At 42.0% G+C, this 25,384-nt stretch overlaps 1 protein-coding gene across 4 annotated transcripts in view; it reads left to right on the top strand.

The window, feature by feature from the left end:
* Positions 1-25,384, top strand: part of SPTBN1 (spectrin beta, non-erythrocytic 1) — a 196,192-nt gene that overhangs the window by 29,076 nt on the left and 141,732 nt on the right. For 2 of the 4 annotated variants that reach the window (XM_060168837.1, XM_060168838.1), the window contains exon 2: positions 24,946-25,140. In XM_060168837.1, coding sequence (XP_060024820.1) covers positions 24,993-25,140 — 148 coding nt within the window. In that variant the 5' untranslated portion in view covers positions 24,946-24,992. Of the gene's footprint in view, positions 1-23,833; positions 25,141-25,384 lie in introns of those variants that run through there. The other 2 variants (XR_009544039.1, XM_060168836.1) reach the window with 2 other exon arrangements.

Below are 25,384 nucleotides of genomic sequence, written 5' to 3'. Positions count from 1 at the left end.
TTCTAAGAGGGGAGCTGCTGGATCTAAGGAGTTTCATTTGACACCTGTTTCTAAGGCTGTGCATTCCAATGACCTCCTTGCCAGGTGTCTTACTTAACTGCCTTGTGTTGGCTGACTGACTCCTGTGGCAGATGTCTGCAGACTTAGGCTGGTAACATTTTATATGGGATTTGGTTTCTGTTACTTAAAAGGTTTGCTTCTGGAACATTTATGTAAATCACAGGGGTCTTCAAGCTGAGGACACATGGACATGTGTCTTATGTCTCAAGCAAAGATACTCCTAGCCTACAGTAGAAATGTAATTGACTACTGGGTAGATTTCCTTTCTTTTCATGTGGAATAAGAATAAGATTTATTGGCTTGTATAAACTAGAGCAGAAAAGTTAATAGAAATAGTAAGAGCTGTCAGACTCTGTTTAGCTCTTTTATGCTTTTATACACAGATTCTTTTAAAACTATGTTTAGAAAATCATGTGCAGTTTAATGTACAAGAATATTGAATACAGTATTTACCAGAAAACCCAATCCTTTGAAGTTTAGACAGAACCAAAGAGCACTTTTCTCATAATCTCCCCGATGTCCCAGATTACTCATATTCTGTAAACTGTATGCTTTTATGTGTTCTGAATTTAAATAGGTTTAAGTTGGAGGTGAGGGTCCCAGCCTAAGTGTCAAGATAGAATATTTCCATGTAGAATTGCTTTCTTTTTTCAGCCCATGTCGTATTTACTGCTGAATAGACCTCTTAAACAGAAGGCCTTTTCAATCTCACCTCTAATTTCGGGTGCTGATAGGGTGGCTATCAAAAGACACGGAAAGTGAATATAACTCCCCTGAAGTCACATGAGCGGGTTACTGTCTTTTCTTGGAGCACATACAAAGAAAGGATCCTTCTTCAAGACTGATATAATCACAACATCATGCTCTTTCTCACAACACCACTGTAGAGAATGCCAGAGAGAGAAGCAGTTAAGTGGTACCGTCCAAATCCTGAAAAGAACAAGGCTCACCGTAGGGGAATTGGGCAGTGGAGGGAGTACAAATTTTTATGTAACTGTAATTAATATAGGCATGACTCATTTGATGTTAAAAAAACTTGGTATGTGAAGATTGAATTTTAAAAGTCACAGAGAATGATTATTCACACTGTAAAATGACTCATCCCTTATAAAAGGATTTCTTATGTTTCTTTAAAAAGGATATTCCCCTGGTGCATTTGGGTACTTGTCTGCTCATTGTTTTTTGTTTTTTTTTAAATTTTATTAGGATGTCCCATGGTTCCGTTTCTTAAAAAGAATTACCATATGACCTATGATACGACCCAGGTGTTCCTAGGCATTTACCCAAGAGAAATGAAAGCAGGTATCCACACAGCAACTTGGACACAAATGTTCACAGCAGACCTATTTGTGGTAGCCCTAAACTGTAAACAGCTCAAATGTCCATCACAGGTAAATGGATACATAAACTGAGTTGTATCCATACAATTGAATACTACTCAGCGATAAAAAAAGAATCAGCTATTGTTATACGCAGCAACATGGGTGAATCTCAAACTAATCACGCTGAGTGAAGAAGTCAGACAGAAAGAGAGTTCATACTGAGTGATTCCATGTATAGAGAAGTTACAAACTAATCTATACTGACAGAAAGCAAATCTGTGGTTGTCTGGGGGTCAGGGATGGCGATAAGTTGATGTGGGCCAAGAGGAGTGGACTACAGAGGGCCGTGAGGAAACTCTTTGGAGTGATGGATATGCTCATTTTCTTGATGGTGGTGATGGTTTCACAGGCGTATACATATATCAAAACTTATCAAATTGTGTAATTTATATATGTGCACTTCATTATAGTTATTACATGGCAACTCTCCCTCAAGGAGCCCTCTCTCCACTTGTCTACTGGCTCCACCACTCTGCTGTAACCTACCCAATCCACTCACAGTCAAGAAGGTGGGCAGGAATGGGCCAACGATTGTGGTCCAGTGTGCAGAATGCCGTCTAGATATGGGGCCAGGGGTACCGTGAAGCACCCCCTGCAGGAGATGAGGTTGAGCTGAGTGTAAACTAGGGTTTACACTCAGTGTGTGTGCAGAGTCTGGGAACTGCGAGAGCGTTGAGCTGCCTGGAACTAAGGGTGTGTGGGTTTGGGATGACACTGGGGAAAAGCAGGGGCCTTGTGTGCTTATCAGATAGTTTGAAGCTTTGTTTTGAAAGCCTTGGGGCATCATTGGTGGGTGGTAAGCAGGAGAAAGACAAAATCAGCTCGGGCCCTTTGCCCATGTCCAGGAGGATGTGGGGAGGTGGCAATCTCAGGTTCAGAGCTCAAGGAGCCCTGATGAGACGCCACTCCCCAGTCTGTCCACAGAATGTTCCTGCTGGAGAGAACCTTGTTATCCAAGAGGGACTTGTCTTGCCAGACAGCTCTGCTCTGTCCAAGAAACTGCACACCGCACTGGAATCCCACCTGTACTAATACTTAAAATTTCTCATTTCAAAAATAAAGTGTTCTTTGTAGAAACTAAGGGAAACATGGTTTTCTTTAGAAAATAAGAAAATTTAAATTGCCTTTAATAGCACCACACCGTGCTAATAACTACTTTTAACATTTTGGTATATGTATTATTCCAGATAAAAGTATGTTTTCAAACAGAAATAGAATTGTCATATGCTTATTTTGTTACCTGTTATTTCATCCGAGCATCATCCTGTTTTACATGTACATATAAAATATCATTGTTTTTATTGATGTTTGAGAGTCTGCATATTATATATATATATTGTGATTTATTTAACTAATCTCTGTTTTGGGATTTCTTTGTTATAAAATTTTGTTATAAAATTTTAAAAATTCTGGAAAAATCAGAATTTTATTAAAAGTAAATCCAAGAATGTACAACTTATTAAAAGTTAATTCAAATGTACTTTTGTTTATATTACAGAAAAATAGTCTTGGTCTAGTGGATATTATAACTAAATGAAGGAGACGGAGGTCTACTTCTATAGAATTACACGTGGGTACATACAGTGGTTCTTTGTTACCCAGTGATAATAATTTCATCTGTGCTGTTCAGAAAAAGTAACCACCAAGGTGAACTTTATTGTTTCAAAGGAAGATTCTTCCTTACCAGAAATAAGTTAAAAAGTATAAATAATAATAATAATAAACTTTTTTGAATGTTCCATGAATTGTTTTAAGCATTTTACATGCATTAACTCATTCAATTCTCAAAACAATGCTATGAGATATAGGTTCAATTATTATTCCTGTTTTACAGATAAATAAACTGAAGCACAGAGGTTGGTAATTTGCCCAAATAAGTGATCAATTTAGATTATGAAAACATATTGAAGGTCACATCACTAGTAAGCAAAGGTGTGCAATTAAAATAACAGTGAGATGTCACTTTAGAGATATCTCTTTTTTTTGTAGTGATCTTAACCTACTTGGTGTGATCATGGTGGAGGGGAAACAGGCCTTCTCCTGCTGGTGGGAGGAACCATTTTTGTAGGGCAGTAAGTTTCTGATCTAGAAATTTACCCTAACAAAATAATGGACAAGGTTACAGAGATGCTACCACATTCATGAAAATATTATTGAGAATAGTGAACAATTATGTATCTTATAGTAGGGACTCAGTTAAATAAAGTTATGGTACATCCATAATGTACAGCAGTGCTCAGCAGCAATTGCGGACAATGATTTGGGCATACGGTTATGGAAATAGTTGTTCGGGAACTTGTATTCTCATCTCTCGGTATCCGGAGGGCGTTGGTTCCAGGAACACTCTCCTACCCCATACAAAAATCTGCAGATGCTCAAGTCCCTTATATAAAATGGCATAGTACAGGCGGCCCTCCGTATTCATGGATGCACTCATGGGTGCGGAGGGCCACGTGTAAACGGGGAGAAACATACAGCGTGGAACATGAAGATCCAACGTCTGTCCACAGTCTGAGCTCCTGGTTATAGGTATTCAGCCCCCCAGCAGGAAGCCAGCATACTCGGATCCCGCCTCTGTTTACTGCCAGAGACTCTTGTCATCTGTTGACCCATACGATGCGTGTCTGGTCAAGGAACCCCTAGGGTTTCTGTGGGGAACCTCTGGGGTTCTCTGAAAGTAAGCATCATAAAAATGCCTTGATCAGAAGAGGGAGAGAAGGAATGAGTATATTTTGTTATAGATCTTTTATTGACTTCATTTAACAAACGCAGAAATAGAATTTTACAACTGGGAAGTCCAGCCACAGCAGAACTATGAATTAATTTTGTTTTTCCAGTCTTCCTACTTTCGTTCTTTTTCCCTTGGTACTCCACCCAAAGAGTTTTCCTCTTTACTTCTTTATTGTCCTTGCACTCAGTTCTGGGACTTGACTTTTTTTCCTACCAAAGTTTAGCTGTCCTGTGTCTCATTTCCCCTCAAGTTCTTTTGGATTCCGATGTTATGTTGAACAATGACTTGATGTGTTACCCTTCTTAGGCAATTAAACTTTCACAACTGCCTTTTCTCAAAGGTGTAGCTATTTTAGGAGTTGCAGAAATCGTAACACCCACCCCCATCCCACCCCTCAGTGGCAGCTCACCCTGAATCCTCCTCTGAGACAGAGAATTTAAAGGCTGCATTGATACCAAAAACTTTGTTTCCGTGTTACAGAAAGAACCTTTTGTGCTGTGCTTTCTGCATTTTGAAAGAATGTCCGCAAATATTTTGGGAGCTGAATTTCGGGAAGGGCTACCCTCTGGCTGAACTCTACTTAAAAAATCCATAAATCAGGGTTTCTGCCCTTCACAGCAGGACAGGTGCAAGTGTGCACCAGTGACCTAACAGCCAGAGACCATTTCTGCAGACATTCTGTCAGGAGAAGAATAGAACATAACAAAGGAAAAAACCAAGCCAGGCTTTCTTGTTGAGGACGTTTATCGAGAACCAAGCTGCTGTTGACTTGTTTTTCTATACTTCTGCTTAAAGAACGGGCATTAGAGAGTCCCAGTTGGAAAGCCCCTTTGCGTTATGTTTTATTAGGTTGGGGGCACAGCATGGAGATGGGAGTGCAGGGTCTGGAGCACAGCCAGATGGAGAGGCAGCAGTTGAGCATTGCCGTGCTTCCACTGGGGCTTTCTGCCATGGTGGAATTGTTCCCCATCTTCGTTTTTCAGTACTGGCGTCCTGATCTGTATGTGGCTTCTGAGTGCCCATGGCTAGTACATTGGAGGGCTCATATTTAATTTTTATTTAATTTTCATTCATTTGCATTTAAGTAGCCTCATGTGACTCGTGGCAACCATTATTAGACAGCGCAGGATACACTCAGAAACCAGACCACTTGGTTTCAAATGCCAACTCCACTAACTTTACCTTTCTGACCTTAGGCAATTCCTTAACCACTCTGTCACGATTTTCTCATCTATAAAATGAGAACGATAAGAGTGGCTACCACGAAAAGGATATTTTGAGGATTAAATGAGTTAGTATTTGTAAAGCTCTGAGGCCTGGCACATAGAGCTGTGTGTTTGTTAAATAATGCAAATGTACATACATCCATAAAACTAAAAATTAAAGCCAGATCCATGTTATATTTTCTCTCAGGAAGCATTTTTCTGAAAATCCTTCAACACTGTGGAGATCAGAAAAGTCGTTTATTCAGTAAATATTTATGGAGCCCTGACTTTGTGCCCAGTGCTGTGCTGGAGATACACATCGTGGGGCATAAGAGACTTGGTTCTTATCCCTCATCCTAATAAAATAGGTAATAGAGTAGCAAAGTGTTCTCACCTAGTGGTTATGGGACTTTAGAACAGGAAGGTAATTCAGAAGTAGGGTAAATATCCAGGTATAGATGCAGAAGCCTGGAGAAGCTTTGTGCCTGTTCCTGGTCAGCTAGCTGGTTTCAGCTTTCATCGTCTGGCTACTGACTCACGCTTCCCTTTGCACCTGTGGGGCCAGGTGTGTCCTGGGGCGCTCCCTGCCCACTTCAGACGCCTTGATGTAAAATCACCATTTGTTCTCTTCTGCAAAGGATTGATCTTTCAATTCTCAGATTATGATGATGATCCTTCTCCTATTTTGAGCCTTCTTTATACAATAGTGGAGGTATTGGATCGTAGTTTTTCGTGTTTGTTTTAATTTTTACTCCTTAATAAAAGTCAGAAACCCATGTTGGTCCCTCCAATTTTATTTTTGCCTTTTAGAGGTTTGAGAGATTGAAAAGTCTGTACTGGACCATACCACTCCATTTGGTTTATATGAACATTTAAAGAAAATAATGTAAGCCCCAACGTTTATGAAGTACTAAAAGTGAGAGGCTTTTGAGCCGTAACTGATTTGACAAGAAATGGATATAATGAAGGAAGGGGACTGGTTGTTGGCCTGTTGATTTGCTTTCCACACTTGCTAAAAAGAGCGAGAAGGGGAGAAGATTGACCAGTTTGCTTTACATATGAAAAATACTAAAACGTCAGCATGGACCAGCCACTGACATATGAAAAATTGTTTAACGTTAAGTCTCTAAATGATGCCCTAAAAACATAACATTTGTAATTACGTAATTAAATTAATAAAGGCTACAGGTAATAGAAGTGATATAGGAGGCATTTTCTGGCAGATAAAGCTTCAGAAACTTTCACATCTGCACACGATTAGGAAGACCCTGTTGTTACTTCGCTTTCTCCCTTCCTTAGCCCACATTTCTCACTATTAACTAATAGTACGTAATAATAAAACCCTGGATGTCGGCCAGCCCAGAGTTCTGGCCAACTTTTAGAGTGTTTGTGAAAGTTGAAAAAGCAATGCAGCTGTTATACTGGGTACTTTCCAACGGAGGATATGTTTTCCAGATGAAAGTGCAAATAGTAATTGAAATGTAATCAATATTTTTGGCATCTTGGTATTATAATTCTTTTCACTTTTTGTTATGTTAATTGTTCATTTCTTAGGACTTGTTTTATGTTTTTTTCTGTGGCCTATAATCAACTGAAAGTGAGGGAATGAACGAATGCTTAAGTAGTTTTTCATTCTTTGTTTAAAAAAAAACCCAAAAGAACAATGGCAGGCAGTCTCATTTGTTAGCCGAAGACGTATTTAAAACAACCGCAACATTTTCTTTTAAGATAAGTTTATTGTGAGACTCACGTTTCAGGCAGCAGAGGGAAGAAAATCTAAATTCCAAGTACGTTGTCCAAATTTTAGAGCTGACTGGAAACTTCGAGATCCTTCAGGTAGGCTGCAGCCTCAGTGCTCATCAAGCATTTTCAGGGCCAGGTTGGCCCTACTCGGTGATGAGCTCACTTTTTTCATTCCCATCCATCACCCTTTAGGGGGAGGGGTGCAGATGATTTCACAGATTTTGGGGGCTTAGGAAATTTTTGTTTTGTTTAAGGTAGAAAGGGCTCTAGTTGATCAGTTGTTCTCAACCCTTTTACAGATCCTGCTGCCCACCCACACCTGACCCTAATTAAATCACAGAATCACCAAAAATGATGGTGATGTGTACCCAGGGCTGGGAACCGCTGTTCCGCTCCAGTCCTCTCTCTTTACAGACGAGGAAACTGAGGCCCCGAGCCTCTCGGTGACTTGTCCCAAGGCCTCCCCTGGGACTGAGCTGAATGTGGGGTCATCGTTTTCTGGAAGGGATGTCAGAGGCTGTGAGTGCAGATCTCTGGTGATCTTCTCCCCAGAGGCCTGTGGATGGAGTCAGGCCAGGAGGCTGCAGGGAGCAGGACCCAGTGCACAGGATGGAGCGTTGAGGTCCCCACTCGTTTCACCCAGGTAGAAACCGCCCTCTGTTTTCCCACTAGAGCTATCTACGTTCCTCAGTGACAGGGGAGATAAACTGCCTCAGGTGCTCCTTTTTTTTTTTTTTTTTTTCTCCCCTAGAAACAAATAGGTTTGTAATTAGCTAAATGAGATGGCAGCTTCCAGACCACTTGCCGTTTATCACCAAAGAGCCTTTTGAACAGCTGGTCCCCTCCTGCATCTCTTAGAGGCTTCCTTCTCCCCTTTTAGGGAGCAGTATATATTAATTAGGCACAGTGTTTGGTGTAACTGACAATTACTAATGCTATGTTTGTCTATTAGGGATAACTTAAGCCAATTAAGTGCTAACTTAGCTGGATAGCAAGGTGCAGGTATGTGTTATCCAAAAAGAGGGGCTGGACCGGGTGCACTCTGCATTGGTCATTTCCAGCCCTCCTTATGTCCGAGGCTTGGTCTACGATGCCCTCCTTACCTGTACTTCCGCTGCTTCCTGCTTGGGCAGGTGGGTGCTGCAGCTCGCTGCGCACTGGACAGTGGGACTGAGGGCGATAACCCAGCTCACCCCCTCTCCTCGCACGGGGCACCTGTGGCGCACCCCACCGGGGGGGAGAAGCCTTAGGAGAGGAGATCACAAAGCAGGGGGCCCGGGGAGTTGTGAGAGGAGAGGAAGCCAGGACGTGGAGCAATTTATGTGCAGACACTTTCCTTGAGAAAAGTTGGAAGAAATTTTGGTAAGTGTTTATAGCTCCCTGAAAATTTGTGCTGCAGGTGATGATTAGCATATTTTGGAGCGTTTGGTAGAAAAACATTTGCATTGTAAAGCAAGACTGGATTAAAGGGCTTTGGTTCATTTCCGGACCTGCCGTTTATTCTTGTAATATGACAGCATCCGTTTCCAAATGTGAAACTCGGAGAAACGAAGAAAAGAAAAATGTTCGTGTTTTTCTTCTCAGGATGTCAATCAGAGAATTCGCTCATCCTTTATCTAAAATACTCACTGGTCTCTGAAATGACCCTCCATCGCCACCCCTAAGAGGGAGACTGTGGCTGTGATGGGGAAGCTGGTGATTTTCTGCTTTCTGGCCCTGAAGGCCTCACCCCTGCTCTCATCTGGAAGCTGATGGCGAAGGTTTGTTACTCTTGTCAGGAGCCGGTAACAAGGACCTGAGGAATGTAGGCCACGGTGGGCAGAGGGCATGAACTGAGCCCTGCGGGATGGTCAGGCTGACAGAGTGGTCTGGCTTTACCTGCTTACCCGCTGCTCTGGGAGGAGCTGGTTTACATCAGAGAAGGCTGCTCCTGACATCGCTATTTCTGGCAACAGAGGCACAGCAGAGATGGAAGAGACTGCCTGCCGTGTAGAGGAAGTCAGATAAATATTCACTTCAGAGAATGCGTCTTGAGGCCTGCATGTGTATGCATGGGTGACAACTCCCTGCTGCCTTTTCCTGCCCACGGTTCTGGATGTAAAGATTAACGGCTTTAGCCTGAAGTCCATCAGAGATGTGTTAATGAAAAATTTATCTCAATGGGAAACCAAGGGCAAGCGCTGGCTTTGCTGGCCTTTTTTTCCTTCTTCTTCTGTTTGGAATGTACACTGAAAGCAAGAGGGAGGGGGCTCCTCATCCCTCACTTGGAAAGCCTGTTGGACTGGTTAGCAGGAACTTTCTGGAACTTCTAGAGGGAGGTTGCCGGAGAGTGTGTGAGTCGTGAGCAGTGGGGATGAGGAGGGGCTGTCCCTCATTCAGAGCCAGCCACGAGCCCTGCACAGACTCCTGGGGTAACACAGCAGCCACCTCACCTCAGAGGAGCGCGCTTGACACCCCTGCGGTTCGCTCTGTGGTCACGAGGAAAGAGAGCTGATCCTCTCGGCCTGCGTAGCTGGAGTCCTTCCCGGCACGGCAGTCATTCTGGATTTTACACTAAGAGGGGTTTTAACAACTGGGTACGTTCTTAGTCTTCTAGTAGCGATCCCTAAGTTTAAAAAAAAAATCCTTTTCCTGTGTGGAGCTTACTCTACTGAGCCTATTAATTAAAAAAAAAGAAGAAGAAAAAAGGAAAAAAAGACATTTGGGGACCCTGGTCATGCAGTCTCAACCTGCCCCCAAGACTGGAGTCTCCATTCTGATGTAGTTTACTCGATTTCTTTCCATCTGGAGATATGAGAATGATCTCGCAGGAACTTGGCCAGGCTTTTCAGCACACGGTGTAAGCCAACGGCTGCCTTCCTCTGCTCGGAACACTAGGCACAGTGTGAGGGATTTCTTTGCTCACCTGCTTAGGGCTTTTGCAGTCAGAGCAAAACCCTTCCTGTCATCCTTCTACAGGCCATGGTGGGGCAAGATGCATTTTAGAGAAATCTCTTTGACACTGGCTCCCTCCTCCCTCCCTTGGAGAATCTGAGGGATTTAAAAGGATCCAAGGCAAGAAGTGTCTCCATAAGCATGAAAATGACCATCCTTATAGGTCACCGTTTTGATCCATGCTCTCATCACTGGTCTTACAAACAGGCCTTCTCTTTCTCGTCTTTGAACGGATCAATCAGTTCTTTTTGAGCAGCGCATCAATACAGAAAGCATAGGCCCATTGCCATAAGGCAACACCAACCAACTTCTGGCTGAGAAACTGCTAAATGCCTGACTCTTCATCATCCCATCGCTGAGTGTGGTTACAAAGAACGGCTTTCCTGTGTTTTCTTGATGCTTCCAAATGTATCAGTTCACTTTTTGCAGACGTGTTTTGGTGATACCATGATCTGCCTATAGAAAGTGAGCGAGATAAGGACACTTCTGGGAACTGAATTTAAAATAGCCATAATAAAACAAATTCTGCAGCCGGTGTGGTACCTTGTTTATTTGATTTGGTTCGTCACCAACTCATCTTCTGAGTAACCCCGTAGTTATGCCAGGACTAAACTGTAAAATGACCGATGCTGGATATGTGAGCATTGACCTTTAAGTGCACTAGGTGGGACTGATGTGGTCCAGTCCCCTCTGTTAGAGCAAAAATCTGATCAGGAGAATCACAGAGAAATTTCTTTTTTTTTTCTTTTTTTTTTGTGGTACGCGGGCCTCTCACTGTTGTGGCCTCTCCCGTTGCAGAGCACAGGCTCCGGACGCGCAGGCTCAGCGGCCATGGCTCACGGGCCCAGCTGCTCCGCAGCATGTGGGATCTTCCCGGACCGGGGCACGAACCCGTGTCCCCTGCATCGGCAGGCGGACTCTCAACCACTGCGCCACCAGGGAAGCCCCACAGAGAAATTTCTTAGGGAAACTTGAAATGCGGTCCCCTTCTCCCCAAACTGAAGAAGCAAAGAGAGGTACAGAAGACTTGTGAAGCACAAACTGTTTTATATTCTGATATTCTATGACTTTCTTAGATAAAAAACGTTTTACAGTTTCACATCTATTTAGATAGCAGGAATGTCTCTACTTTTTGTGAAGGACAAAACCCCAGGCTCAGTAATATGCCCTCAAAAATATGTCACATCAGCATAGTCAGTGTTTTCCAATGAAAAGTTTTTTAATAAACAGATGTTTTATTTGCTACCTTATGATATTAAAAAGTATAAACTTAGCTAATAGAATAATTGTTTTGATAATAAATATTTCCAGTGGTACACTTAAAATTAATGTTTTCATCAAAATGTAAAAGCTGTTTTCAAAACTCTTTGCCCATTTTTTTCAGTGGGGTTGTGAAACCCAATGTAAATGTTTATAAATGTTTGCAGAAGAGTACTTTTGTTTTAAAGAGAATGCAAATGTTCTCTTAATACGAAAACACCCCAACAAAGAATGGTTGTAATTAAAGTAATAGATATTCAGTTAAAAATAGAAAAAAATCCCCTTCTTTTGGAGTATCATCAGCCCCATGGAAGAGAGTGTGGTGTATACCTTGGGAACCAAGTTGTGGGTACTGTAGTATTACTGCAGTGTGCTGATCAGAAGAACGGTGAACATTTTCTGGTTAACCAAATCACAGAGGCCTGTTCGTTGGAAGGGATCTTGGAATTCCTGAAGCCCAGCTTCGCACCCAGTGCTCTGTCCTACTGTGGCTGCCCTGTCAAATGATACTTTCCCACCCAGAGTGAGCCTCTGGTGGTGCTGGTGAACTCGCTTGCTCTCGGGTCAGCCCTCTGCATTTTTGGACAGCTCTAGTTGTTCAGAAAGCTCCTTCTAACCCTGAGTTACTACGAATTTGTTACTCACTGCCTGCCAAGGAGTCTGTGCCAGTGCCGACATGAGGGCTCCTAAAGCTACTTAAAGATAGTTGTCTGGTGTCTCTTTAACACTTTTTTCCCCAGAGGGTCCTAAGTCCTGGCGGGGACTCCCAGGTGTCTTACAGCCTGGCTGCCCCCTTCTGGACACACTCGAGTTGCTCAGTACCATGGGTGGTTACTTCATGTCTAACAATTGCACTGCCTTCTGCTGGTGCTTTGTGTTGAGCTGACCACGTTTTCTTTGCACTGCTGTCAGTTTTCACGACTTCTAACCTTGGGTACTTGAAAATTCTAAATGTAGGACTTGATGTATTCTTAGTCTCTTCTTGGTCCAGGGCCCTCCGTGGGTACTCAGTGTGCTTTCTGAGATCGTAAGGAAGGTGTTGACTAGCTTGGGCCCTGGGTTATGAATTTGTCCCACCACTCTTTAATCTTCAAGTCAGCACCCTTTGAGTATGGCTGTTCAGCCAGCAATAAAGATTTGATTTGGGAAATCAGCCTCTGTAATTTAGATAGAAATTTGAGGTTGCCATTTGAAGTTTTTACTTTGGTGACTATGGGAAATCAAAAATTCTGAGGTGGTAAGTAGAGTAGAAGAATTAAGATATAGATAATCCATTATCATTTAGGGGTTTATTTCAGTTTTGTTTGTTTGATTTTGACTGTTTCTAGCTTTAATTTGAACAAACTTACCATTGGATAAACTGGAAAATTTTTCTTCTTGATACAGCTGCTTTGGTAGGGAAAGTGCCTATCATACCCTTGGAAGATTAAAATTGTTGAGTATAAAGTTTATTCATTAAATGTTTACCTATTGCCTGCCATGTGCTAGGCATTATACCTAGGGATATATTGCTGAAAAAGAAATACCTAATAATTCATGGAGAGTATGGTATATAAAGTGAGATAGTCAGTTAACAATTACACAGGTAATTTTTTAAACACTCTCGGTACATGCCACGAGAAAAGATTGCAACAAGAGCGTATAGCAGGAGGCCCTGGGCTGGGAGCTTCAGAAGAGCCTTCCTGGAGAAAGTAATGTTTAGGCTGACCTGTTTCTTGTTTATCTGTTGTCCCTATCTTTAAAACTCACAAATTATTGAGAGAGAGCAGCTCCACTGCTAATGAGAATAGAAAGCCTTCCTAATTGATACTTTTTGGGTTGGAATTGGCATTTAATGGCACGAAAGACAGCTTTAGGGTTCACTCAGACACCACTAAAAATCCAGCCACTGCTGGGGTGCCCACCCCTTGATTTACTCTCTCTACAGAATCATGGGATGCTAACATAATTTGATTCCCTCCAGTTCTCTAAATTGCCCCACTGTCCTGTTCATTCCTCACTCTTGCTGAGTCTGACAAAAGAAACAGCTAACTTCTTTGAAAGTGTTTGGAGGAAGGAAAAACAAAGTACGTGTTACGTTGTAGATATTTTGGGAAGTAGAAAACTAGTTTATTAATAACATATTTCAAGGAGATGAAAACGCAGGCTTGATTTTGGTCAGGCAAGGACTTCAAAAATACAGTTTCCAAAATCCCATCACGAGGGAGCTTTTAAAGAAGGAAAGTCAGAGCAGTCTGGGTGTTCTGGTTCTTGTTCTTTAAAGCCTATATCCCCCTGTTGCGGAGACAAGGAAGGTTGCTGGTTTCTTTTGCTCTCGCGTGCTCTCTCTCTCTCTCTTTTTAATTTAAAAAATTATTTATTTTTATTCAAGTATAGTTAATTTACAATATTATGTTAGTTTCAGGTGTGTAGCATAGTGATTCAGTATTTTTGCAGATTATACTCCATTTTAGGTTATTACAAGATAATGGCTGTAATTCCCTGTGCTGCACAGTATATCGTTGTTGTTCCTTTGCTCTTGAACCTGATTGAGGACTTTGCCAGCTAAGACCTCATTTTCATTTTGAAGTAATTTGAGCAGTAGAGGGGGAGCCCAGCAAATTTGAATTGCAGGCCCCTGCCCCTGTAGCTTTGGAAAGGCCGTGCTTGAGCCTTTGCCTTTCTTCCAAGCTTGGAGTGCTGGGCTGCTGGGCAGGGTTGGATTATGGCCTGGCCCTGTGGTGGATGTGTGTGCTTGTGTCTGGTCACCTATGGTGAATGTATGCTCATGGTTCTGTATCAGAGAGCTCCTCTGTGATTCTAAACATAGGCAGTATTTTAACCACTGTGGCTCATTTTTCTCGCATGGCAGTGTTTAAATATTATTGAGAGCCAAAGTGAATCTCCACATTTGCCTTAACTGACCTTTGTTACCAAGCTTCATACCGAACACCTATGTAGTCAAGTTTTTAAAAAGTAATGTGTGGAATTCTAATGGATTTCGGCTTGTATATGTTGTTAACAGTGTTTTTTTTTTAAAAAAAAAACACCTTTTTTCCCCAAATTGATAGGTTTAAACAAATTTTAGTAATTTGATCATGTTTGATCATGTTAAAATGGTAATTATTTGAATGTTTTTTCTGGGATTGATGTCACTTCTCCTTTTCAAGTATCATAGGCCAACCTTCACTCATTTGGTTTATTTGAAAGGTTACAGATTTCTAAATAGTTTGGGAATCATTTGCCAACCATGCAGAGGGGGAAGGCTTGCTGCTGACGTGTAAGTCCAAGCAGTGAGGGTTGTTTGAACTGCTCTTTGAGACAATTTAACTAATCATATTTAGACCTTTGGAAATTTGGCTATTATTAGACAAGCCTAGGATTTAAGTCATTTTCCAAAGGAGAATGATTCTCAAAATATGACATATTAAAATAAGTATGTTTGTTTATCCCAAATGAGATTGTGAAATTTGTGATTATTCCATTCCTATCCAAATATGACCCTTCATATTTTGTTGGTTGAAAATAAATTTCTTATAACAATTTATCCTTTGCTAAATGAATCTGGGTGAGGAGACTGTTGCCCCTTACATAACAATTACAATTTATCCTGATCCAGGACACATTATTATTTACGCAGAAAGAAGCATTGTGCTTCAGCATTAGAATGCTCTGTTGGTGACACTGCCCCTGCCACCTGCCATTTTCTTTCACGATTGTTTCTGAGCCTCTGCGGTGGCTTAAGTGCTGGTGCTGGGGACATAAAGATGAGCGGGACAGAGAGGATCCTGGCCCTCATGGAGCTTAGCGTGTGTGCCTCGTTCATTATTTCCTGTAGTGTTGCTTTTCATTGTGGTTTTACATATTTCTGTCATGTGATCATTATTCCAGGAAATTGTGATACGCATTTTCGCTTGGTAAGATTTGCAGAGAATTTAGGCACTGGGCTGTTCTAGGAGTAAAAGTCTGCTTCCAGATAGCATGTTATTGCTCCTCTGTTGTTCAGGCACTCAGGCCTTATAAAATTTCCCAAAGAGTAAGGCCATGAAGTGCCAAACTCACTGAAAGTCAGGACTGGCGTTTTGGCAGCAGTAACATTAGACCTACACCCTAATGTAATTTAAAACTATTCTGGAAGTAAAGGGAAGACCAAAGTGGTGATTTATAGCAGCTCAGAAACCCCACGCTGGCCATAAGACCATGGTGTTAGGTCTGCATTGAGTTAATGATTTCACTTTTAATTGCTTTTCTCTGTTAATAGAACAAAAGCAAGGATAGCCTTTAACTGCCAAGTATATGACGAAGCCTTGTATTTTAATAGGAATTATTTTTAAACGTTTTTGTTTGGTTCAAATTAGGTGATTTTGAGGCTTATAGATAAGTACTGGAAAAGCTGACCTTACTTTCTTGATCTATTTTCGAAATAAAGCTAGTGTTAAAAAATTCTAGGGCTTACAAATTTATATTTAGACTCTAGATAGTATCATATGTAGGCACAGAAAATAAATGAAGTACTTTGTTTAAAATTTTCAAGTACAAATAGTACATAAGGATAAATGTCTATGCCATGTATTAAGAATTTTTCTTTTGTTTAAGGCACTCAAATAATAAATCTGTTTATAATTTTACTGTTCATTGTGCAGTTCACTCTGTAAAGTTAGAGGGTCAGGGAGATGCCTTGTTATTCCCCCTACGTTCTACTTTTCCTTGTAGAAGAAATGTATTCTTGGTCATACTGTATAATGGTAAGTTCTTAAGCCACCCTGATGTAATCTTTTAAACAGATTGTTTTAAAATAAAACGAATCATAGTCAGTGTATTTTCTGATAGTGCATCTTTTAAAATAAGTAATTTTCTTTATAGTTAGGGTAATTTTGCTACTGCAAGTAGTAGAACCTGCTTTAACCTGCCCATGTTAAAAAAAAATAAAATTTGTCCCTACAACTTTATTCATAAAATTAGAACTGGCCTTCCAGTGGCATCTTTGATCTGGGTAGGAAAGAGGTTACTTCCGAATATTGGGAATGAAGGTGTCTTAGTCTGTGTGAACTGCTGTTACAAAACATCATAGACTGGGTGGCATATAAACAACATTTATTTCTCATAGTTCTAGAGGCTGGAAAGTCCACGAACAAGGTGCTGGCAGATTTGGTGTCTGGTGAGGGCCTGGTTCATAGACTGCCGTCATCCTGCTGTGTCCTCACATGATGGAAGGGGTGAGGTTACACTCTGGGGTTTCTCTTATAATTCCATTCATGAGGGCTCTGCTGTCATGATCTAATCACCTCCCGAAAGTGCCAACTCCAAGTGCTGGCACATTGGGCGTTAGGAATTAACATGTGAATTTTATGGGGGAGGGAGACACAAACATTCAGTCGGTAGCAGCAGGCTTGTAATGAGTGCTTTAGTCTTTGAGTGTTGTAGGCAGAAGATGGCTAAATCATCACTGCTTCCCTGAAGTACATACGTTAGTGCTAGGGAGGAGTAGCCTAATGTGAGTTTTTATATCAGAGGCATGATAAATGGGACCCATGGTGTATGAAATTCCAGTTCTTTAGTACAGAGAAATGTGCTCTTCATGTTTCTGTCTTCTAAGGCCTGCCTTCAAGTCTTAATTTACCTAAAGGTGGTACACATCTTTCCTTTAGCTTGGTCAATGTTTCTTAACCCGTTTTCCACTGTTCTCTTCCTCCACCAGAAGTCTTTTAGACAGTTTGAAATTTTAATACCCATGAAATTTTAATATTACAGATATACTGTATCTGTGCTTACATAAAAGAAAGTTTTTTTGCCCCAACGCCCAAATGAATTTTCATCCTTTGGGACCAGTATTGCCCCCATTGAGAATACATGGGCTAGGATACCTGGCTGGGTGGGTTGTGCCCTACCTAGTAATTAGGCTTTGAAGGAGGCTAATCTATTATTTGTTTAAGAACCTTGAGTCCATTAGACAATTTTCTGATATGGACCGCTGTTAAAGGGTTCCTCAAAGCACAAGCTCTTTATTCATTCATGGAGTCATACACACTTGTTTCAAACCCTCCTGGCTTCCTCATTTCCTTGCTGTGCCACCATGGGCAAAGCCTTAGTTTATTCACTGTAGGCAATAATAGTATCTACCTCAAAAGGTTGCTGGGGAAGACTGAAAAAGCGAGTAAAGCACCATGCTTGGCATAAAGTAAGCCAGCAAAAAAATGAAGTTATTTTTAATAGTACTAGAGTTTTCTTTGGTTGTTAGACTCATCAACTGTCTGCATTTTAAAGATTAGACAAGTTATTACGGCTCTGGGTTCAGTGGTGATAAAGTTATTATAGGTGTTGGGTTCATAGTTGTATGACTTGATCCAGTTGTTTAAATCTTCACGCCCCAGTTTCCACATTTTGTTAAGATAGAAAGCAAGGTAAGTTGGTTGAAACTTCAAATATAGCAGTAATCCTAATAAATGTACGTGGGTTATATTTGCCCACTAAATGACAGACTCTTGGATTGAATTAAAAAATAAGAGACATACCTAAGACAGAATGACTCTAGAAGGTTTAAAGAACAGAAAGGGGGTGGGGAGGGACAGGCAAATATTGCTATCAATAAAAATAGAATTAATATATGAATATGGAGGAAATAGAATAGTTCATGTTAACAACCCACCAAAAAGACAAAATAATTATGATTTTGCATGTATCCAGGGCGTTACAAGGGAAATCTGTTAAAACCACAGTCATAGTGGTAGATTTTAACATACTCTGTCACTGATAAATAAAACAGACAAAAGTTAGTATGAATATACAGTATTTGAAGACCACCTTTATTAACGAGGTTTCATTTTAAACAAGTCTCTGAGTACCGTTCCCTGGCAAAATGGTCTGAGTCTATGAATTTTGGCTGGTTTATGCAGCCATATAATGCTCTTTGTACGGTAGATGTGTTCCTGTAAAGCTCCAAGTAAACTAGATAATTGTAAAAGTGAATGATAAACTTTTCTAAAGGAAACTTTTCTAAAGGACTTTGTATGCGTGTGTGTTTTTCTTACGTTGTCAGCTCTCACGCTAGAACTTTTTCTGTGTGTCCTGGTGTTTGTGAGCAGAGAACTTTGAGTGTTTAGGTTAGGCTCTTGAGCCTTTTTTTTTTTTTTTTTTTTGCGATATGTGGGCCTCTCACTGTTGTGGCCTCTCCTGTTGCGGAGCACAGGCTCCGGACGAGCAGGCTCAGCGGCCATGGCTCACGGGCCCAGCCGCTCTGCGGCATGTGGGATCTTCCCCGACCGGGGCCCGAACCCGTGTCCCCTGCATCGGCAGGCGGACTCTCAACCACTGCGCCACCAGGGAAGCCCCGACTTGAGCCTTTTTATGGAACTGGGTCCGTGAACCTGAGTAACGGTCGGTTAGCCAGATTTATTCATCACAGTGGTTCTAGATGTGGTTTCTTGCAGAGACTCCTCTTTATTGGCCATTTACACGTGCTGCAGGTTGCCTCGGTGGCAAACTGTAAGCGGGGTGTGACTCTCTTGCTTTCTGGCTACTGAAGAGTTGAGAGGATTGAGACAGAACTCTCAGAGGTCCCTTCCTGGAAACTCTCAGACATAGTTTGGTCTCTCCAGAGTCCCTGAGCAGGATCTTTTTTGTTGTTTTTTCTTCTTTTTTAAGGTGGCACACCAGCAGTCCAGTGTATGCTTTTTCAAGTTTTTTTTTTTCATCAGTGAAGTGGGAGGGTTTTTAAGCGTCTGCAGAACATTTGGGTTTGTGAATTCTGTCGAAGTAATTGTTGGCATATGTTTTTCCTCCTTAAGGAGGGTTGGCAAATGTTGTCACCTTTTTCTTTAATTTATTTGAGCCTTTAATTAATATTGGGTATTAACGAAGTGTGTGTTTCTGCACGTGTGTAGCGCCAGTGAAAATTCCATTTATTTTCTCTTTGTTGCTTTGTTCTCTAGTTTGGACAAAAAATAAATTATTTTCATGGGTAAAAACTAAATTAAAAAGGAAAACATACATTTTAATAAGTATGTAGAGAAGTACCTTATTAAATATAAGTTCGTGTTCATTAGCAGCCTAGTCTAAAAATGTGACTGCCTTGAAATGGAAGGCAGAGAGCCCAGCAGATCTGTGGAACTTAAAAGGGTGTGTGTTCTGGGCTTTATGACTGATGGCGACGGTACCCCCATGGCAGCTTGAATTGTCATTGCTCCTGTGGCCTCACCTTCCCATCCTCCATCCAGTCTCCCACCCTCTCAACCAGTCCATAAATAATTAACAAGCACTTAATGTTTCCAGGCACCTTGCTACGAGTTGAGAAATATAAACACAGTATGATGGGGACATGACCTTAAGAGCCTGTGTCCTACTGATGATTAGTAAATAGAAGTTTTGTAATTATGAAACAGCCTTACGATGATAAGTGATAGGGCAGTGGTATATAAGGAGGGAGGACATATGTGGGTCATCTAACTCAGACTAGGTGGTGGTAGTGGTGGTGGTGGAGGGATCAGGGGTGGCTTCTTGCATGAGGTGATACATCAGCTAGGATTTGTTGGAATAGGAGAGAGCTGTTCTAGGTAGTAGTTTTGGAGGTGAGACCGGAACATGACTTTTCCTTCAGGAGCTACAAGAGTTAAAGACAAGAATATTGAAACCAGGCTGGAGAGCTGGGCAGGCCCCTCATGAAGGCGCTCATTTCTCTTCAGAGGGTTCTGGGCATTATTCTGAAGGCAATGGGGATTTATTATTCTGAAGGCGTGGGCATTGGTGAATTTTAGTCATGGGAATAAAGTGATTAGAATTACATTTTAGAAAGGTCCCTCTGGTGGCAATGTAGGGTTGCGGATTAAAATGAGAGGTGAGGCACTGGAATAAGGAAGTATTGCTTGAGCTGATTTATGAGATTTTCAGGAGGTGCAGGCAACCTTGGGGCCTGAATATGGGAGGAGAGAGAGAAATGAAGGATGACCGCAAGGTTTCTAGCTGAGGTCAGTGGGAGAAATGAGGGTGCTGTTCAGTGAGGGAGTGACAGAGGGAAAACAAGGTTTGGAGGGAGGAATTAGGAGTTTAGTTGTAGACACGGACTTGTTGATCCTTAGGAGACGCTGCCCTTAGCTGTCCAGGGAGTGGTTGTCAGCATAGGGTAGTGGGTAACATCATGCAGGCAGACGGAAGAGGGCAGTGGAAGGAAGCCTGGAGATAAACTATAAAGAACAAAACCCTGTGTGTTGATCTAATAGCCATGTGACAGGGAAAACAGATACGGTACCTTGGAAAATAAACAGATCAAGTGTTTTCCCTCTGGACTTGGCCAGGTGTTGACTTTCAGAATTTTAGTCAATGAAGAGAACTGTCAATAATAACTCCTAAAGCTGGGAGCGGTGAAGCTCCAGTTTTTTTCCCAATGGTTATGACCTTGTGGTAGCATGTGCCAGAGCTGGAGGAACCTCTTTGCCTCTTTGGGTCTATGATGATAGCTTCCTCGTCTATTTCTGTCTTTGTCTGTCAGTTTGAATAAATAAAATTGTCTTCTTAATGAAGCAGAAAATGATAAAGCTTTTGGAATGTCTTTGTTATTTTTGGAGAATTACAGTTCATAGGAATTAGAGAGGGCAGAGGATTAGAGAAGAGTAATTTGTGGAGGGGGCTTGGCTTTTTTACGTACTCCTTATTTTTATCCACGCGTGCGCGCGCGCGCGCGCACACACACACACACACACACACAGAGTTAGGATAGAGAAGAGCAGGGAAGCAGTTTTAATCATCTTCCCAATGTCTGGCCACAGAAGACACGAGTATTATTCATATCACATCTGGGATATTAGTGATTTGTATTCACTCAAGGATTATTTAATGGGTTCCTGCCCTGGTGATCAAGTCAGAATTCGGGCCGCACCGAGCCAGCTGGGACAGTGAGAGCCCTTCTCTGGAGCGGAGATTGTCTTACCTCCCACCACCCTTACGTAGTTCTCTCAAGCTTTCCTAATGGCAGCCCCACCACCAGGCCCAGTTCCAAGATGGCCAGCCCTCCTCTCTTGTCTCCTCCTAATCTTCCCACAGCCATCGAAGTACAGATTGCTTCACTGGCCCTTGGGACACATGGCTGATAGCTAGCACCTTGGGAAAATCTAGCCCTTTATAGATAACCGCCTGGGGACACCTTTAGGTGCGATGTAAGCTGCCCCCGCAGCTGGTACCATCCTTTGTTGAGGTGGGTTAGGGGATAATGATGGTAGTAGGTTGCTGGGCTTTCTGGGATCCCTGTGCCATGGCCACGCTCTCATCCATGCTCTTGCCTTGACTCCGACCGTTCCTTCACCTTCAGGTTCCTGTGTTGTTGCCGCTGAATATCTGGAAGCACCGTTCCACTATGGCCCTGGTGGGGATGTGGGATTTTTTTGCTTTGACATATCCCTGAAAATTAAAAAAATATATATATTCTATCATTATGCAAACTCTACTGTTTGGTGAGGATATTGCCTTAGGACAGAGAATGTTGAAGACAAAAATGCCCCTGATATCCAAGTTCTTAGACGCTCGAGTGAAACAGTCGAATAAAAAGAGTAACTTGTAGTCGGTATTTCTTTTGTATACAGACTCGTAGGAACTTTTGCTCCCCAGTCACCCCTTTGTTTTGAGGAACGATGGCGTTATTAAAGAAGAATACTTAGGAAACATGTGCTGACATTCTCTGAATGACTTATTTTAAACTTAAATCAAGGACTCAATGTCTGCTTGTCGAGAAATTTTTGGATAAGTCAGTGGTAGGGAGAGATTCATGGGATGTAGTTGGGCTGACTCTGGAGTCGGGTGACGGAGCTGGAGCACAGGTTGGTTGCTGCGCTGGAGGCCTCGGTGTGACTTGTTCTCATTGGTCAGCAGGTGGCACCAAATAGCCAGGACGAATCTGGAGAGAGGTATGTGGTGTTTCGATTTCACCTCGGGTTGGGTTAAACATTTTGGAGTTAATAGCACTCTCACGTTTTTTCCCCCTAGAGATGGCATCCTCCAAGGCTGAATTTCGTAGAAGTCTTTGGTTTTAATAGAGTCATAAAACTTAACCATCTCCAAGGTCAAATGGTACATAACAATATTGATTTTCTTTTTTTTGGAGGGGTTATGACTCTGAATGCTAAAAGCCAACTGTAAGATCCTTCTGTAGAATATATTTACTGGCTTAGGTGTCTGAACTTTTTCGTGTTTTTATGAAACCTTTTCAGTACGTTGCTAATGGAGGTGTTAAAATTGATCTACTGATAAATTTATATATTTTTTGATAGATTTATATTTTTGACCTTGATAATGTCTGCCTGATGGGAATCCAGGATTTTACTCCCATCCGAGATGTTTCTGTTTGAGCAGAGGTGGGTGACTCTGAGTTACAGATGGTGATTCAGTTGTGAGGGGGACACGGAGGATGTGTTGGGGATATTCTTGGATATCTTGTGAGAAAACAGCTAATGACAAAAGAGGGGGCAGGTCTGTGCTTTTGCCCCCAATTACTACACTACTTGAGGTGCAGTTCATTTGTTTCAGCTTAATTTATTGTCCACGGACCCCTGGTTGCGTGTGCCTTGTATGGTTCTGTGCTAGAACTTGAGAAAAAGTTGCCTTTTGAAGCACAATAAGAGGAATGTTTCTTTTCTGCGTATGTGGCTTTGTTTATTTTCTTTGTTTGGTGCCATGTGTGGGGAAAAATGTGAGCTCGAGTGGTCCATTTGTGGTTGCCGGGTGGTGTCTGGTTTGATTAGTGCATGAGCTCCAGTGATTAGGCTTGCTAACTCTGGTCTGTGCGTGCATTCTTGGGGCACGCTGAATGAGGTTTCCATGAAACGAGCATCCAGGTACAAAATCTTATAATTAATTTTTGAGTCTTAAGATGGGGCCTGGGGGAAGGGATGGGAGGGGGAGATGACAAACATCTTTTCCCTTGGGATATCTTCCTACAACTAAGTGGGGGGGGGGTGCATCTTTCTTCCTCCCTCTCTTTTTAATTTACTTAGATAGGCTTGTATATAAAATGTGCAGGAAGTTAACCACACCCGTAGGAATTAAGCACATATCCTTGCCTCCTAGAATCTGTTTTTCACACAGCACCAGGATTGATCTTTTAAAAACATACATCCAGTGATGTCAGTTATTAGGTTAAAATCCTGCCCTGGCTTCCCTCACAAACAGCCCTTTGTGGACTGGCTCCACCTACCTTCCCAACCTCATCTGCTTGTATCTCTCCCTGCCTACCAGACTTGGGCCACACTGAGCTCTTCATTCCTCCAACAAGCCCTGCTGTTCTCACCTTAGGGCCTTTACTCCTTTGCCTGGAATGTCATTCCTCTTGATCTGGGTGTGACAAGACCATTGAGAGCTCAGTTTAAATACCGACTCAGACCTTCCCTGACCACCAGCTCTAAAAGAGCCATTCATTTCTTTTCTCTCTTTTACTTTTAAATTAAGATATAACAGACACATAATACTTTGTAACTTTTAAGGTGTAAGGTATGTTGATTTGATATGTTTATATATTGCAGTATGATTACCACTGTAGCATTAGCTAACACCTCTCTCATTTCACATAATTATCATTTCTTTTTTGTGGTGAGGATGATTAAGTTTAGTCTCTTAGCAGCTTTGAAGTTTATAAGACAGTATGACTGCTTACTCACTCTGTGTCACATCACTCCAGTTTCATTTTATTTTCTTTTCAACTATCTTGTCTTTTCTTATGTGCTTTTTTGGTCCAGCTCTTCTAGTAGGATGTAAGCTTCACTAGAGCCAGGTCCTTATCTTGTTTACCGTTAACCCAGCATCTGGAACAGTGCTGAGCATGTACTAGGTCCCCGGAACATTTTGGTTCCGTGAATGAATAATAGCTGTATTGAGGGGAGAAGCTATACATTTAAAGCTAAATGTATCTCTCTTAATTCTCTGAGGGCACTGTGATAAAGACGGCAGTGGGCCAAACGCTGAGGCTGAAGTTCTTGTTTCCCATTTATCCCTGTAAAACATTGTGGCCCTCGTGGGTCCCTGAGACGTGGGTATTGGGGTGGGTAGTAGAATTTGTAATAACACAGTCATATACATAATTTCAGTCATTTTTTGGTATCTGTTAAACACTAGTACTGTCCTTGCTGCTGTATATTTACTATGTCATTTAATCTTAGGCATCAGTTTTCTAATATGTAAATGATATGTTTAGATAAAATGATCTCTTAGTTCTCTTATATCACATTATATGAATTTCTAGGAGAAGCTAAGAGATTATAGTTTATGGTGACACACAATAGACACAGATTAGTTCGTTCAGAATACCTATCCAAGATAGATATTCCTCCAGCTCTAATAAAACTTTAAAATTGCAAAGTTTAAACTTTAGAAAGGAGGAAGAAACCCACCCTTTGTTGGGTATCCGTCATCTCATTCAGTCTTCTCAACAACCTGTAGAGTATCTTCCCTCCTTCATGTCTGCGGAAACAGAGGCTCAGAGGTGTTACGTGCCTTGGCCAAGGTCACACACATGTTACGAGGCAGTGCTGAAGTTCCCAACCAGCTTCGATTGACTCCAGAGACCTGCTCTCAGCACGTAGGAGTTGTGTTACCTTCTGCTCACCTTTCCCCAGTAGGTTTTGTGGGGATCGACAGCTTAGACTCCTGACTAGGGTTTCCCTTCTGTTTCTCACAGACCTCTGAGAAGGAGCTGATGTGGAGAAGCAGCTGAGGCGGTCCAGGATGACGACCACAGTAGCCACAGACTACGACAACATCGAGATCCAACAGCAGTACAGCGATGTCAACAACCGCTGGGACGTGGACGACTGGGACAACGAGAACAGCTCCGCGCGGCTCTTTGAGCGGTCCCGCATCAAGGCTCTGGCAGGTAGGGTGCCCTTATGTCCCGTCACAGAGGCCTGGGATGCCTTACAGGTCCCTTTGAAATCATCCACCCTGTCCCCCTCTCAAGATCAGCTCAGCTCTACTTGAACACGTCCCACCAGAGCAAGCCGACTGTTTCATAAGGTGGCCAGTTTCCTATCTGGGGGCCTGTCAGTCCCACAGCCCAAATGATTCAGAGCCCAGGGTGGTTTTTATAGCCGTTCAGAAAGAGATGCTCTAGGCTTGTC

The sequence above is a fragment of the Lagenorhynchus albirostris genome, chromosome 13, assembly GCF_949774975.1.
Source record: "Lagenorhynchus albirostris chromosome 13, mLagAlb1.1, whole genome shotgun sequence".
NCBI classification, from domain to species: Eukaryota; Metazoa; Chordata; class Mammalia; order Artiodactyla; family Delphinidae; genus Lagenorhynchus; species Lagenorhynchus albirostris.
Note: the sequence above shows the minus strand (reverse complement) of the source record. Positions and strands in the feature narration are given on the sequence as shown.